The 18,011-nt window shown below is 42.7% G+C and overlaps 3 gene segments (V, D, J or C); all 3 read left to right on the plus strand.

Moving 5' to 3' along the window:
- The first annotated feature begins 5,381 nt into the window (after positions 1–5,381).
- On the plus strand, positions 5,382–8,108 carry LOC120715456. The segment is given in 5 exon segments: positions 5,382–5,741; positions 5,827–6,188; positions 7,422–7,518; positions 7,643–7,713; positions 8,079–8,108. Coding segments are annotated over 5 exon segments (606 nt in total).
- Positions 8,109–11,653: 3,545 nt separating this feature from the next.
- Positions 11,654–12,712, plus strand: LOC120715530. The segment is given in 2 exon segments: positions 11,654–11,924; positions 12,009–12,712. Coding segments are annotated over 2 exon segments (435 nt in total).
- Positions 12,713–14,723: 2,011 nt separating this feature from the next.
- Positions 14,724–15,755, plus strand: LOC120715457. The segment is given in 3 exon segments: positions 14,724–15,137; positions 15,219–15,578; positions 15,712–15,755. Coding segments are annotated over 3 exon segments (471 nt in total).
- The last annotated feature ends 2,256 nt before the right edge of the window (positions 15,756–18,011 follow it).

Here is an 18,011-nt window from a genome sequence, read left to right on the forward strand (position 1 = left end):
ACGAAACTACCTACCGTCTACCTACTACCGTCGCACTGAGAGAAAATGGAAAAAGGACAAACTTCAAAAGACTGTTAAAGCTGCCAAGTCTGCCTTCCTGTCAGGTATAATTACAACAATCAGTCACAAGCCTCGAGTCCTTTTTAAGATCTTTAACTGTATGATTAACCCTGATGCCATGACTCATAGAGATGCTTCCCCTGCACTCTGTGATAACTTCCTACAGTATTTCACTGATAAAAGGCCAAGTTCCCGCTTCTCAGTTCCAAACTCCCTTTTATGTCTAAAATTTTGGAAAAAGTAGTTCTTAAGCAACTTCAGTCCTTCTTAGACGCTAACGATATTGGTGAAAAGTTCCAGTCTGGTTTTAAACCTCGCCACAGCACAGAAACGGCTTTAGTAAGAGTTTTTAATGATTTACTTTTAACTGGCGACTCAGGCTGCTCTGTGGTTTTGGTTTTACTTGATTTGACCTCTGCATGAGATACGGTTGATCACCACATTTTATTATCGAGGCTGGAGCATGTTGTTGGTCTCAAAGGCACAGTACTATCTTGGTTTAAATCATCTCTTTCAGAGAGGACTTGCTATGGGCCAGTACTTTTCTTCTTCTGCCCCTGTCCACTGTGGAGTGCAGGGGTCTGTTCTTGGTCCTACTTTGTTCTGCCTGTACATGCTGCCTTTGGGCTCTGCTTTCAACAAATATAACATCTCCTTCCACTGCTATGCCGACCACATCCAAACTTACTTCCCCCTGAACTTGGATGTCTCTGACCCACTACAACCTTTGTTCAGCTGTCTTCATGATGTTAACGTTTGTTTATAACAAAACTTTCTCACTTTGAATGAAAATAAAACTGAAGTAATTGTCTCTGACAGTCATACCGCTCTGGGTCAGTGAACAGACACCCTTGGTCCTCTTGCCAGCATCTGTCTCACACGGTAAGAAACCTTGGAGTGTTTTTGGATAGCTCTCTGAAATTGGAGAAGCCAGTGTCCTCAGTGGTAAAAACAAGCTTTTATCAGTTGTGTTTGATATCAAAGGCGAAGCCCTATATTCCTCTAAAAGTACTTGAAAAACTCATTCATGCATTTATCACCTGTAGACAGAACTACTGTAACTCTCTGTGTCTGGGCCTCCAACAATCCTCCCTCTACCGCTTGCAGTTACTTCAAAATGCTGCTGCACGCTTTCTAACAGGTACCAGAAAGTATGATCATATCACCCCACTTCTGGCTAATTTGCACTGGCTCCCTGTCAAACACCGTATAGATTTTAAAATTCTTTTCTTACTTTTAAAATTTAAAACAATTTGGCACCAGTTAGCTGACTGAACTCCTCCACCTGTATGACCCCAGGAGGGCACTAAGATCCTCTTGCCAGATGCTCTTAGAGCAACCTAGACCCCGGCTGAAGTCCAGAGGTGATCGGGCCTTTGCAATTGCAGCACCTACACTCTGGAATAGTCTCCCTGCTTCTGTTCGCACTTCTGAGTCTGTACTTCTTTTAAATCGCGTCTTAAAACTCCATTTTTTACTTTTTGATCAAATGAGTTTTAACTATCATCAGGCCTGTTTTATGTCACCTTTGATGTTTGTTTGTTGTTTGTTTGTTAACTTTTAATCTCTTGCTGTTTTTTGCTGATTGTTAAGCACTTTGATCAACCCTGTTGATTGTAAATGTGCTATATAAATGAATAAACCTGAACAATAATGCACAAAACACTGGGTCAGCGAAGCAGGAGCTTGACAATAATGTTCCTAATTTAGTGGTTAATGGTGCACAAATTGTAATCATAAAGAAAATAGAATTAGAATTAGAATTCAACTTTATTGTCATTGCACATGCACAGGTACAGGGCAACGAAATGCAGTTTGCATCCATCCAGAAGTGCTTTAGTGATATAGATATATTACAATATATATTAGCAATAATATAGATATGTGAGTATATTACAGAAATGGGTCTATTATGGAATGTTATAATGTACACGGTATGAAGTATGTTGTGAATATTCTATAACTATAAGTATGTACAGGCTGTAGTGAGTACAAGCTATGAACAGGATATAAATATGAAAAACTATACAGAATATGAAATAAATAACTTTACAGAATCTGAGATATACAGCTATACAGAAATGGGAACTATGCAAGTTGTAAACAGTTGTAGGATTAAGATTATCGAATGTACAGAATGATTATTTACACAGAGCTATACAGTAGTGCAGTTAAGATAAGTGAGGGTGTAGATAGTTTCTACAGAGGCTATATAAAGTGCTGGTGGTTGTGAGTGGTGGTTCAGTCCATGTTATTATTGTGTGTTTGAGGGTACAGTTGTCCATTGTGGGTGTGTGTATGTTCAGTCCATGAGTTTAACGTGGGTCAGATGTCAGGAGGCAGAGTTCAGGAGTCTGACAGCTGTGGGGAAGAAGCTGTTCCGGTACCTGGTGGTCTTAGTCCGGAGGCTCCTGTAGCGCCTCCCAGAGGGCAGGAGGGTGAAGAGTCCATGTGATGGGTGACTGGGGTCTTTGATGATTTTCCCAGCCCTTTTCAGACACCGCTTCCTGTAGATGTCTTTTATGGCAGGAAGTGGTGCTCCGGCGATGCGCTGGGCAGTTTTCACGACCCTCTGCAACGCCTTCCGGTCCGAGGCAGAGCAGTTCCCGTACCAGACTGTTATACAGTTGGTCAGGATGCTCTCGATGGTGCAGCGGTAGAAGTTCACCAGGATGTCTGAGGACAGGTGGTTCTTCCTCAGAGTCCTCAAGAAGAAGAGGCGCTGGTGAGCCTTCTTGACCAGCTTGGAGCAGTTGGTCGTCCAGGTGAGATCCTCGGAGATGTGGACTCCCAGGAACTTGAAGCTGCTCACACGCTCCACAGCCGTCCCCTTAATGTGGATGGGTGGATGTGGGTCAGCATTCCTCCTGTAGTCCACGATGAGCTCCTTGGTCTTCTCGGTGTTAAGCAGCAGGTTGTTTCTGTCGCACCACTCAGCCAGACGATCCACCTCCTCCCTGTAGGCGGCCTCATCGTTGTCACTGATGAGGCCAATCACCGTGGTGTCATCTGCAAACTTAATGATGGTGTTGGAACCATCAGCAGGTCTGCAGTCGTGGGTGAAGAGGGAGTAGAGGAAAGGGCTCGTCACACAGCCTTGTGGTACACCGGTGTTCATTGTGATGGTAGATGAGCAGTGGTTATCCAGCCGGACATGTTGGGGGCGGTTGGTCAGGAAGTCCAGTAACCATTTGCAGATGAGGGAACTGATGCCCAGGTCTGTCAGTTTCCTGATGAGTTGTGAGGGGTGGATTGTATTGAATGCTGAACTGAAGTCTATAAACAGCATTCTGGCGTAGGTGTTGTTGTTGTCCAGGTGTGAGAGGACAGAGTGCATTGCGATGGAGACTGCATCCTCTGTGCTCCTGTTCTGGCGGTATGCGAATTGGTGGGGGTCCAGGGTGGGGGGAGACAGGATTTGAAGTGTGCTAGGACCAGCTGCTCTAAGCACTTAGTGATGATGGGGGTGAGTGCTACTGGGCGGTAATCATTGAGGCAAGATGGGTTGGAGTTTTTGGGTATCGGGACGATGGAGGTGGATTTGAAGCAGGCCGGTACCACAGCGTGGGCCAAGGACAGATTGAATATGTCTGTGAGCACTCCTGCAAGCTCCCCAGAACACGCTCTGAGAACACGCCCGGGGATGCCATCAGGGCCTGCAGCCTTGTGGACATTGATCCTGCTCAGCACCGCTCCTACATCGGTGGGGGAGAGAGTCAGAGGTTGGTGGTCTGGCGTCATGTCTGCTTTGGTTGTGGTTGTGGGGTTCCCTCGCTCAAAACGAGCATAAAAGTTGTTGAGCTCGTTGAGGAAGGAGACATCAGAGGATGCGGGGGAGGGTTTGGTGGTCCTGTAGTCTGTGATGGTCTGGAGTCCTTGCCACATGCGTCGGGGGTTGGAGTTGGAGAAGTCTTCTTCTACCTTCTTTTTGTAATGGTGTTTGGCTTTTTTGATGCCCTTCTTTAGATTAGCCCTGGCTGTACTGTAGGCGTGTGCATCTCCTGACCTAAAGGCAGTGTTGCGGGCCTTCAGGAGACGAACATCCCGGTTCATCCAAGGCTTCTGGTTGGGGTACATGGTGATCCGTTTCTGGGTGGTGACACTGTCTGTGGTTTTGGAGATGTAATCCAGTACAGATGAGGCGTACTGGTCCAGGTCTGTGTGGGTGAACATATTCCAGTCTGTGTTTTTTAAATCTGTCCTGGAGCACTGCGTCTGTCCCCTCTGGCCACACTTTAATTGTCCTCACAGCAGGTTTCACACGTTGGATGAGTGGTGAATACCGAGGTGTGAGGAACAGGGAGAGATGGTCCAATTGTCCAATGTGGGGGAGGGGTGTGGCTTGTAGGCTCCAGCCAGGTTGGAATACACATGGTCTAAAGTCTTGTCTCCTCTGGTGTGGCAGGAGACATGTTGGTGGAATCTGGGGAGGACTGTCTTTAAGTTGGTGTGGTTGAAGTCACCAGCAACAATAAAAGCAGCCTCGGGGTGTTTATTCTGGTGTTTGTTAATGGCTGCAGAAAGTTCTTTCATGGACAACCTAGCATTAGCGTCGGGGGGTATATAATAACCAGGTAAGTCAGAGTCAAACAGGCAGAGTTTCTTTTCTTTGTTTCATTCATGTTGCAGTGACAGCAATCAGCTGAAGCTTTTGTGGAAAACTCCTGCAGCTCCAGCAGGGACACCTGCAGGCAATGAATAACATCTATGTTAGATTGTACACATGTGGACACATTGGACAAAGTCTATCTGTTAGACTGTCCAGCAGAGAGACAATGGAGTGCATGCTGTGCAGTGGAGTGAGGAGTGCTCTCACCTCTACACTGGAGAAAACAAACAGCCACTCCATAAATGCATGACACAACATAGAACAGGACAAGACTCAGGTATACATCTGCACCTAAAGGTCAAAGGTCAAATCACTCTTGAGGATGCCAGTGTTCACATTCTGGGCAGAGAAGACAGATGGTTTGAAAGAGGAGTGAAAGAAGCATCTGTGTCCACTGTGAACGACCCCCTTTAAATAGAGGGCGGGGCTTACGGCGCCAACCGTCTGCTACCTACAGTGTAGTGTGAGATCCTTCCCAGACGCCTCACCCCCACTCACATCTTGTGTCAGGTCATCTCAATAGATCAGATGATAGGATGAGGTCTCAGAATGGTTTCACTGGAACCTCTGGTGGTGATGATTCACACCTTGGCTCGTGATGACAAACATTATTAATCATGGATCAATGACCTTAAAGGGCAACTCCCACTGGGCTTTTTAAGTCCCTGGGACTCTCCACCATTTGGATTTAGAACTGAAGAAGCTTCTTGGATGAGCTTTGAGACGTTTTCAGATAATATAATGAAGTCCAGCTGCCGTCCTTTCAAGCTCCTAAGACTACCACGACCTGGATGACTGAGAACCTACAAACCTACATCCAAGACAAGATCTCCACTGAAAGCAGCAGAAAGACGTGCTGAGTGTGAAGCTGTCAGCAGGGGGAATAACACAGGGCTGTGAATGAGTCCTGTCACTGTGATCAGGCTCCTCCTTCTAATCCACCAACTTAGTGTTGATGAAGACTAAACAGAGAGATCACAGCTTCTTTATACTTGCTGTAGCTCACAGTTACTCTACACTGCAGATATGACGCCTCTGTTCATCTCAGTGCTGCTGGCTGCTATGTGCCTCGGTATGAACACAACTCTGTTTCTTTGATATCAACATTGACGTGATTCTTTAACAGCACACTGATACTGTTTGTTGGTGTTTTACAGAATGCAGAGCACAAAAAGACAACGTGCTGCAAGCAAAAGGAGAAGAGACTGCTGCTGCAGGAGGCACAGTAACACTTGGCTGTCAGTATAACAGCAGCATCTCATCAGGTAATTATCTCTTCTGGTACAAACAGGATGGAAACAACAGCCCCGAATTCATCCTGAGTCGTGTTAGTGGGGATCAAGGAAACACAGCAGACGAGTTCAAGGAGAGATTTTCCTCCACACTGGATTCCAGCATCAGATCAGTTCCTCTGAAGATCCAGAAGCTTCAGCTGTCTGACTCTGCTGTGTACTACTGTGCTCTGCGGCCCACAGTGACAGGAAACAGCAAAACTCTGTACAAAAACCTTTGGAGCAAAGACAACAGAATACTCCACAACATCCACTAGAGGGAGCCACACACTGTTAAACCTCTGATTCTTGTGTCATTGGACTGATGACAAAGACAACAGAGAAATGAAGCAGTAAAGATCAGAGACAGAGACAGAGCTGCTGTGGAAGCACAAAACTATTTGATTGGCTGAGCTATTACACTGGCCCCGCCCACTGAACCTGAGCTCATCCAATGACATTATTTGTTGGTCATTGTGCTGCAGTGGAAGAACATTGTTCATGTGCTGTCTGTCTGGCTTTAATAACTCCAAAGACATGTTGCTGCACCTCTTTTTGCTTCTATCTCACATTATAGGTGAGTTTAAGAACAGGGATTAAAGTTTAGTTGAAGCTGCTGCATTAAGCAGATATACAGACTGCATTTCACTACTTTTCTTCTTTCTTTTTCCAGGACTAACAGCTGGAGACTCAATCACTCCTCAACAACCTGAAGTCACTAAAACAGAAGGAGAATCTGTCACACTCACATGTAGCTATGAGACAGATGCGGGTGGTGCTTGGCTTTATTGGTACAAACATGATTCTGACCTTCAGGCTCCTCAGTTTATACTCTGGAAACAAGGAAAAGGAGGCAGTGATGAATATATTCCTGATAATCGATATCAGTCCACAACATCTTCTACATCAACTACTCTGACCATAACAGCCCTAACCCTGGCAGACACAGCTCTCTACTACTGTGCTCTAGAAACACAGTGATACAAAGTGTAGAAGAGGCTGTACAAAAACCTGAACACAGATATCTGACTACTCTTCAAAGAGGAGGGAAGTGGTATTCAAAGCACAGCTTCATATCAGATGGATTCTGCTAATTCCTGTTTTATCAGAGTCACTGTGGTTACAGCTGCTAATGAAACACTGTGGGAGGATTCACATGAGCAGCAAATCCACATCAACCACAAACCAACTGCAGGAACGTTCAGACACAATAAAAACTGTCAAACATCAAAAGCTGCTCATTTACACTATTTTATATTTAGTGGATGAGGACATGCAGAAATGCAGCAGAAGCAAAATAAACAGAGTAACAGAGGTTTATCTCTTTAAGGTAAAATCTCTGACATGAAGCTAAAAGTCCAACCAGGAAGACCATCTCATGCTTGTTCCATTTATTCTCTTTGAACTCATCACTTCAGATGATGATGCTCTCCTTCATCATTGTCCTGCTCTGGTACTTTGTGATGTTCCCCCTCTGGCAGGTCCAGACTCTCCTCTGTGCTTCTGCTCTGAACAACATTTCAGAGTGCCTGGCCTTCTCGAGGTCTCTGAGCAGGATCCTGGACGCTGCATCATCTGGTAACTCTATTGTGCTTCTGAGGACTTTATGTGTCAGAGTGACACAATGGTGGTTTCTGTTTTACTGGACTTGTGTGCTAACCACAGTATAGGTTGATGCTTGACTCTGTAATTGCATCATCAGGTCTGCAGCAGTGTGTTCTGGACACTCTGGTGAAGAGAGGAGCTGAGCTGTCATCTGATCACCATCTGGGGGTGAGTTGAGTCAGGTGGTGGGGGAGAATGCTGACAGGCCTGGCGTATCAAAGTGGTTCAGGTGATCTTCAACTCCCACCTCCAGCAGAGCTTTGGCAGCAGTCTGAGTGAGGCTGGGGACTCATTGCTGATGGGGCTGTGCAGAGCTTTGGCTGCAAGCTGGTTGGTGCTTGTAGTGTTGCTAACCTCCTAACCAGATCTCATTAACTCCTCGTGTTTTGGGGAATGAAAGGTCCAGCTGAAACATCCACTCTTTGTCAGATTGTTGTCTTCATTCTGGTGGTAATTCAGCTTTAATTTATGACTTATGAGTTTGTGCTTGTAGCTTCTGTTACCTCACCATGTTCTCTTGTGTCTGCTCATAGCTCTGTGGACTTGAGTTACCTGAAACCTGAAGGATTCTCTCATTGTCTGCTGTTTGGAAAGGACTGACTTGTAACAGAGCTGGAAAACTCACCTGCCCATCCACTGTCCACCCACTCAGCCTTCTGAAGCCTTCACTTACCTCCCTGACACAGAAACTCTAAAAGTGAAACACAAGAAAGGACTCTAATAAATACTATATAAGCAATTCTGACTGCACTGATACTCAGCAGTCGTTCTCTCGGGCAGTTCTCTGGTGTCTCCCTGCTCTGTCCCTCTGCAGGAAACCTACTTACCTGCCCCCCTGTCTTTGAACATTCTCAAAATAAAAGCATGTAAAGCTTTAGCCTCATGTGGGCTGCGTTAGAGTCGATGCATTCCTGTAATCATGACACTGAGAGGTTGCTCCAGGGATTTAAATCATGTATTAATCGTAGTGGAGAGAAATTAATATGAATATTTCCTGTGTGAAGATGATGGTGTGATATCAGGGCTGCCACATGAAGGGGCAACGTGAACAAGTTTATGAATACCTCAGAAAAAAAGCTTCAATGAGTATAAATGATCTTCTGATATTAACAATATCCTGGAACACCAACATGCACGCTCAGTCATCCAGGTAAGCAAATCCCAAAAAGTTGATTCTGTTCATCTGGATGTTTTCAGTGGGAGAAACGTTTCATCATCATCAGGTGACGTCTTCAGTCTCAGCTGACTGCAGGTTTCCAACCTTAGAAACAGGACATTTGCACAATGACTGAAACCAGCAGCACTGAATGAACACTGGGCTGTGAGGTCAGTTTATGACCATTAATATGCAAATTGTCACAACCATTGATCAACAACCACTGATCAATGGTCACGAGTACCACTCTCTGTTTATCATACTAAGCTGCTGTGGAATCAGAAAACTATTTGATTGGCTGAGATGAAGTTACAAAAACTAATGGTACTAAGATGTAACTGGCCCCGCCCATTGAAATTCAACCAACCAATTACATTATTCCACTTTCAAATTCAGTCACAGATGATGAACATATAGACATAATCTTCAATGTTTCCAACTCCACATCATGTCAATAATAATCATTATTCTTTGCAGAAGTAATTGTAGTATTATTGTAGCACCAGTATTTGTAACTGTAGTATTTTCTAGGACAGGGGTGTCAAACTCAAATACACAGTGGGCCAAAATTCAAAACTGGAACAAAGTTGCGGGCTAACGTTAATATTTATTGAAAAAAAATCTTCCTCCAGATATAAGAATGAATCTTTTCTTATGGACTCAAATAAGTTTTACTGGAAAACTGAATATGGAACAAGCAAAGCTTAATACTAAACAATATATATATATATATATATATATATATTAGCTGTATAATACCAGTAGGCCAGCTCTAATAGTAATTTGGTATGGCTTCACGGGCCAAATGTAATTAGGCTGCGGGCCAGAGTTTGACACCTATGTTCTAGGAGTTGAGGGAGTTCTTCCTTCCCAATGTTGCCAAGTGTTTGCTCACAGGGAATCAGCTGTTGCTGTCGAGTCTTTATGACATAAAACACCTTGGGCTGCTTTTTGATTTAGTGCTTTATAAATAAAACTGAGTTAAACCAAATATTCAGACTGAAGGAGCAGGGAATTGCACCATCAACCTGCCAGTTAGTAGACTAACTGCCTAATACAGACATTTCAGCCTGACTACAAGGCATGGGGTTAGTGTCTGTGTAGATGTGAGATCAGGTTAATGTGAGGCTGTCAGCACTTTGTACAGTACTGTGTGAAAGTCTTGAGCCACCCCTCACTGATTTATATTTACAGCAAGGGCGTAGATTTGGTTTTGGCGTTGGTGGGGACGGATGATGCTGTTTCTTTTTTTCCCTCTTTGTCTTTGCTTCTTGATATAAAAAAAAAGGAGAAATATACTTGCCTACATATGCTATTCTACATGCTTTTAAACCATTTAAAATCACAATTCATAGTTTTATATGTGAATTATATAATGTTAAATTACTATTAAACAAATGACTGACTAAGTATTTTAGAGTTTAGTTTACTTCAGCCATATTCCATATAAATCAGGTATCATACAAAAATAAAAACAGCTTCAAACACAGTCATGACAATAAAAGAATATGACTTTAAGGACTTAACAACATTACTTCAGTTATACTACACCAACATCTCTGATACATCAGCACTAAGGGAACACTGAATGACCTGGTGGTTTTTGTCCATAAAACTACTCGTCTAAGATTACCACAAAGTAAAAGATCTCTCAGAAAAATTATGCAACATTTTAGGCACTACTGCCCCGATCAAATCAGTGAGCTGGGATCTTTTATTCTAAACATGAACTACTGTTACAGCAACAGACATGGACTACTGGTGCCTCACACAACAACTCAATGTCCACTATGTGAAGGAGCCAAACACATGCCTGCTGCTCTTGTTAATCTATAGCACCAAATCATCAGTCAGTCACCTGTGACCTCGCCTCTTCACCTCTGAGCTACAACATGGCAGAGCTGCCTCTGTCACCTGATGAATAACAGTGAGACAAATACATGCAGTCACACATGTGCTTCAAATACAGTCATGAACCACCAGGTCATCATCCAGTTTCACCTGTGATCTTGTGTCACCATTACTCTCTGAGCTTTGTGTTGGTTCTTCTGTCACCTGACAAATAGGACAAACATGACAATAAGAATAAAATGTGGAGCTGCTTCAGTGTTTCTGTCACTTTGTGCAGATCTTGACTCGTCAGTAATGTTTGTAGACTGAGTGCATTTTTGAAACAATTTGTGCAAACTGCACTACAAGGTGGGATATTTGCAAAATCCTGACTACCTCATGATATTTTGTCTCAAACATTAACCCTATGAATATGTCAGGACCATTAGGATAAAATTATTGTGTCACCAACATTTTAACGTTAGACATATAATTTTAACAGCCTCTGTAAACTAATATCCTGGCTGCTCGAGGCGCCGTTTTCTCTGACAGTTTCCATCAAAATTAGAAATGCTGCTCTGAGACTGAGAGAACTAATAGTGCTGCCTGCTGTGCAGTTAGTTTCCAAAACACGTTATTCATGGTTACATACAATTTTAGACTGATGTGGGCCAAAGCCTAGCATAGCCTGTAACGTTATTATGACGGACATATTTTATGTGTTAACTTGGCTTTTAGTGACTTACAGGTTTCTTTGAAAAACACTTTCTTATATCCAGGTTCTTCCTCTTTGCTGCCGTCCTCCTCTCCTCCTCGCAGCGCAGGCTTGCCGCTGCTAAAACTAAACAGAGCTCCCTGAAAGGCTCAGCCAATCACATTGGCCATATTTGTCACATGACGTAGGACTCCAGTAGAGAGCGTAATTGAACTCTTTCTGCACCGCTGGGTGAATGAGACGTTGACAGATCGTTTTTTTCTTTCTATCGGGTTAGTTTTTCTTTATTTGAAGAGATCGAATTATTGGTGGGGACAATTCAATAACCGCTGGATATTGGTGGGGACATGTCCCTTCCGTCCATGCCAAATCTACGCCCTTGATTTACAGCATGAATAATCTGTGGACTGAAGCAGCACAGAGCTGAAATATGAGCTCCACCTGAAAGTGAAGATGCTGCTACTAGTGTGTAAAGCAGGAGGAAGTGAGAGAAGTTCAAATCCAGATCAGAGAGGAGGAGGAGAGATTCAGGGAGGAGCTGAGCTGTTACTGAACTAGAAGAGAGAGAAACCTCCACATTCAACAGAGTTCAACACAAACCATAAACTTTACCTTCATTCAACATGTTGTCTTTGGACTATTTTGCACTTTCTTTACTGATTCTCACCATTCTAACAGGTACGTTACAATCTGTGTGTTTAAAGAAACACATTTGAATTGTGATGATTTATAAAAGAATAAAACATGTTTCTGTTCCTTTAGGTGTCAGCTGTGAAGATCTCACTCCAACCAACACAGAAGTGTTCAGTGTAGAAGGCAGCACTGCTACTCTGTCCTATAGATTATCCAGAGAAGCAGCTGGAAACGATCGCTTCTTCTGGTATCGACAATATCCAAGAAAACCACCAGAGTTCCTGATCTCTCATTTACCATCCGGAGAAGTGATGAAAGAAGAAATCTCTGGACTGTCTGTTAATGTGAGTGAAGATAAAACACTGATGACTCTTCAGATCTCCTCTGCTGCAGTGACAGACTCTGCTGTGTACTACTGTGCTCTGCAGCCCACAGTGACAGGAAACAGCAAAACTCTGTACAAAAACCTTTGGAGCAAAGACAACAGAATACTCCACAACATCCACTAGAGGGAGCCACACACTGTTAAACCTCTGTAGCTATAATTCACTTGTTAAAGGAGAGATTGTTCATATAAATGAATCATCCACCATCGTTGTCCTCGCTCTTCACTGCAGTTTCTAAAAACCTTCCTCAAAATGATCAGATGTGCAGATCACAGCCTGATGTTAGCAGACCTGTTAGTGACACTTTAAACATCAAAGCAGGACGTTTAATCTTCATCCATCAGTTTTTGCTTCCCAGATATTTTATTCCCACAGATGTTTCATGAATATAAGAAGATCGTCTCGTTAGAGCCCAAATGTGGTGAAATTCTCATGTTTCAACAGTAAACAAAGGTAAAAAATACACAATGCAGTGGTATGGTTTCTTCCTTATGTATGTTCAACCCATAGCAGAGATGATCGCTGTCACCTTGGTCTGTCATGCATTTGAGCAGTTTTTAGCTCATTTAGAAAACAAGATTTGTGAAATGATTATTTCCTGATGATCGTTTGTAAATCTGAAACAGTTTCTCTGAAAACAAACAGAAACCAAGCTGCTTTCCTTTGATGTGTTTTGACTTGTTTTGAAGATTTGAAATCAGACATAAACAAATAAATCATACGTCTGTAGGGGAATATGAATATTCTAAGATGGTGATTTCTGGATGTGTTCCTGAGCTCATGCTCTGATTTTAATGCTGTCTGAAGATCACAGACGTCCAAATAAATTTCTCCAGATTCTCTGAATCATTTGATGAGATCATCTTCTGTAGATGACGAGATATTCACAGTGAGGAACATTAATCATGTTATAGATGCTCTTTTCTGCTGATTGGTGAACAGAGAAACTCTAAGATTCTTCTTTGTACTCGATCATGTGACTGATCAGCTGACAGTTAACCTGGTTAGCTGCTGCATGTTCCTGTCAGCTGTTTGTTTTTAGCACCACTTACTTTGTTGAGCTGTCCTGTTGGGATGTTGTGTTTGCATCAAATTCACAATGAGCTCATATTTTTCTTAAAATGGTTCATTTACTTATTTTAAACTTTGATATGTTTTCTATCTTCTGTTGTGACTAAAACATGATCATAGTATTCTCATTTATTCACATTATTTGAATGGAGCTCAAACAGATGCAGTTCACAGATGTAACAGAGTCACTAGTGCACAGTGTTTGCTGGGTGACAGACTGCTAACCTGTCACAGAGCAAACACTTCTCCATCCAACCTGTGACTGATGTTCTGCTTTTTCACTTTCAGATCGTCTCTTGGTTGAGGAAAAATAAAACACTATTTTTTAAAGCTTAGAGATCACTGATACTGCTGCCTGTCTCCAGGGCACAGGGGCCTCCCCACCCTGAAGGACATGGTTAAAGCCTTCTTTTAGTGCTGGTGTTGTCAATTTCCTGGAAAGGTTGTTCATTTCAGATGGATAACCATTTGCTCCTGCCATTTTCCTGTTTTGTTTTTTAATTTAGATATAACATTATTAATTTCTTTCTCTGTTAGTTTGAAGTTTATTATATAACTCAGTTTTTTTTCTGGGATGCTGTCAATGTCCTGCTCCTACACATCCATCTTTCCAGTTATTTCTTAAGTAAATCCTTATTTTCTGCTGTTTGTTTCATATCTAAGTGAATGGCTTTAATTTCTGTAATTAGCTTGTCCGATGTGGCCACTCCCCTTTTCTTCTTATTCTTGTCCACAGTCTCGTTACCTCCCGCATTGACTATTGCATGTCTCCCCCAAAAATCCCTCCATCAGCTTCAACTGGTTCAAAACTCAGCTGCCTGTTTTATTACCAGAAGCCCTCCTACAGCACATCACCCCTGTCCTTCAGGAACCTCACTGGCTCCCTGTGAAACTCTGAACAGTGTTCACACTTCTTCTCAAGACCCTTCATAGCCTCGCTCCTCCTCACCTTTCTCACCTGTTAAGCCCTACCTCTTCTGCCCGCTCACTTCAATCTTCTTCTTCTGTCCAGCTTGCTGTGCCTTCTTTCAGCACCGTGGGAAGCAGAGCTTTCAGCTGCTCTGCCTCCAGGCTGTGGAAGTCTCTGCCCCAGTTTAATCTGTTCAAGTCTGCATATTCACTGTGAACTTAATGTTTGTCTGTTTTATGCTTTTCATTGTTCTTTGTTTTGTCATTGTTCTATTATGTGATTCACTCTATTGTTAAATGTCCTTGGGTGTCTGTGGGTGCTTTGAAACAGGATGTATTATTATTATTATTATTATTATTATTATTATTATTATTATTATTATTATTATTATCATTATTATTATTATTATTATTATTATTATTATTATTATTATTAGTATTATTATCCCCTTTCATACTGTTTATACCAGCTTCTTAAAGCACGAGTCCAATATGTCACAAAGTAAAAACATCATCTGAGATGTTTCTTGAATTCAGGACTTCTTACACATTTTTCTCCAAATGTCTCAAGTTTCAGACTTTTTAACTGTGTGAGTATCAGCGACTCTCTGACTCTGTCTACATCGTTAATGTGACTTCTGCTTGTGTGACGTGTCACACGGCTCCCTTAAATCATTTTGGTTATAAAGTGTGTGAAGCACAGGAGGAGGAGTGACTGAGAGCAGAGAGGAGGAGCAGAGATTCAGGGAGGAGCTGAGCTGTTACTGAACTATAGAAGAGAGAAAAACCTCCACATTCAACAGAGTTCAACACAAAACAAACTTTATGTTCCTCAACATGCTGTCATTACATCACTGTGTGTTTCCTTACTGGCTTCTCTTCCTGTTAACAGGTGAGTTCATATTTAATAACTCTCTCGGTTGTGTGTGAGACAGTAGGACTTTTACATGTTCTGAGTTTTTTCTGTCTGCAGGTGTGATCTGTGAGGAGCTCACAGCACTCGACACTCAGAAATCCAGTTTAGAAGGCAGCACTGTGACTCTGTCCTATAAATACTCCAGACAAGCAGCTCCTGGTGATTATTTCTTCTGGTATCGACAATATCCTCGAAAAACTCCAGAGTTCCTGATCTCTCACTCAGACAAAGGACAGCTGACATCAGATCCAGTCATTAGACTGTCTGTGAACGTGAACAATGATCAAACACTGATGACTCTTCAGATCTCCTCTCCTGTAGTGTCTGACTCTGCTGTGTACTACTGTGCTGTGAGGCCCACAGTGACAGGAAACAGCAAAACTCTGTACAAAAACCTTTGGAGCAAAGACAACAGAATACTCCACAACATCCACTAGAGGGAGCCACACACTGTTAAACCTCTGATTCTTGTGTCATTGGACTGATGACAAAGACAACAGACTCATTTCAGTCTCATCTTTACTCAAATCTTCATCTTTCTCTCCAACAGAAATCAACCTGTCACTGATCAATAACAACATGATAAATGATTGATCACTGATCCCACAGAGGTGGTTGTAGGTAAAGTACAGACATCCAGGACTTTTTCCATCAACTTCTTTACTCCAAAGGGAAAAAGTGCAGAGTTAACTGAACCTTGTGCTACATTAATGTAAATGAATGCTATCAGCACACAGGAACACAAACTTTATTTCAGTGTAAATCTGAATTATATTAAAATCACTTCATTAGACTGAATCAGTGAAGTCGAACACGAGCAGAGAAAAAGAGGGAAAATGAAGACATTTCTGTTTTCTGTTGGCTCCATTAGAGAGTGACTGTGCCTCTAACAGGAACATGAGCAGAGAACAGGTTAAAGTGGATTCAGCAGGTGGGAACCCTAAAATCAGCTGTAGTGGCTCAGTGTGGGGAAAAGAATCAAACTCACAATCATTTCTGCTGAGAGCTCCAGTAGATTTGATTCAAGTACAGGCTGTGATCAGCTGATCTGAGCTTCACCGCTCTTTGTAATGTGAATTCAACCAGATGTGAGCAGGTGTTTGCGAGGATTCTGTCCGTGTGCTCCAGCTTCCTCCCACAGTCCAAAGACGTGCGCTTAGTGGGGTTAGGTTAGCTGGTGATTCTAAATTGCCCATAAGTGTGAATGGTTGTGTGTCTCTCTGTGTTACCCTGCCATAGACCAGTGACCTGTCCAGGCTGTGCCCCGCCTCTCGTCCTACAGTAGCTGGGATGTGAACAAACACTGCACATGCTCTGTACTGCTCTGGGGCTGAAAATCTGTGATCGGACCTTGAAGTGTCCATCCTAATTGGGTTTTAACTGCTGTGGGAGACCCATATGGTCCCTGTCTCAATGGAGCAGTAGGTGTGATGAGGTGAGTATGATCTGAGCCTATGAGCAGGAGTGGCGCTGCTTTATTAATAATGGGTAATGGGATACCTTGAAGATGCTTGTATCTCCGTTGGAGAGATGATACAGGGTAGGTGTGGTCTGAAAGTGCCAGGTGACTTGCAGTGAAGGCATTATTAATTGTGTAGGTTTTCTCTGGGTGTGCGATGGGTGAGATTTTGAAACTTACGGAAGAACCTTGAATAGTTTCAACTTCTTGACGGACCGTTCTAAGTGATAATCTCTGCTTCCCCAGTTAGGTTGAGATGCTGCGCAGCTGATGTTAGAAGAACGGTACGCTGGGAGCCATCATCAAGTACTGCATATGTTTTCAAGAGTTCTTTTGCCATTTTGCAGGAGCACTTTCACAACCTTTAAAAGGACACTGGGACAATCACTAGGTCTATCAAAGTGTAGTGTCCTCACTACAGGATTAGTTTCAGTTTTAGATCTCTTATTTACATCACATAGGATCTGTAGATGTAGTCCCATACAGGTGGCACATGCTTTCCTCAGGTCACACTTTGCGGCCTGATGAGTCCTAGCACAACGCCAACACCGTTTGTTTGCTTTTATCCAGTTTATTTTCTCATCCTTTGTCTTCTGAATGAACTCGGGACACTTACTAATGTGATGTTCAGGTGAGCAGCAATATGCACATCTTGCCTTAGTCATTATGATGGGTTGTGCTGCCTGTACAGGATCATCAGATGTGTTTGCCCCATGTAATATTGTTGTAAGTGGAGAGGTGTACTTACGGGCAGGTCGTGGCTGGTTGAAGGATGAAACAGGACTGGTATTCTGTCCCTCCTGTTATTTCTAAGGTATGTTTTTTATAAGTTTGTTATATGGCGGGTCATAATCATTCGTTCTGTAATTAACTGTTGCAACATGTCAGAAAATATGTTTATTCCTGATCTTGTCTGGGCAAAGCCTGCCATCTAGTGGGTTGACAGGGTAGCACCATGTTAGAGCGCAAGCAGTGGTTTTCTCCCAGCGCTCGACAGGGAAGGTCCATTTGGCGTGTCTCTAAATTCCTGCATCTGACGCCCTTGAAGAGGCATAATCTGTAAGTGTGGCAAAACGGTTTATTGTTCCCACTTATTAGTACCTTGTTCAGCAAAGTAATGAGCTTCTTGTGTGTTTAGCGAGTTTGTTACATTACTAGCACAAGCTAGCTGTTAGCCCTTTGTTTAGCCTGCTAACATGAAGCATACCAGCATGTGGTGTTAGCTGTATCTCTTACCATCTCTGTATCTCTTGATTGTGTAGTGACTGTTTACATAAGTCAACAATATTTAATGTAATCTTTGTGTATTTGTATGGAGAGTGAATACAGTGTATTCTGTTTCTGTTATTACAGTTTTACAAAAAGAAAAATAAGGATCAGTAAAGCTCTGA

This window comes from Simochromis diagramma, unplaced genomic scaffold (assembly GCF_900408965.1).
Source record: "Simochromis diagramma unplaced genomic scaffold, fSimDia1.1 OVJJ01000443.1, whole genome shotgun sequence".
Lineage (NCBI taxonomy): Eukaryota > Metazoa > Chordata > Actinopteri > Cichliformes > Cichlidae > Simochromis > Simochromis diagramma.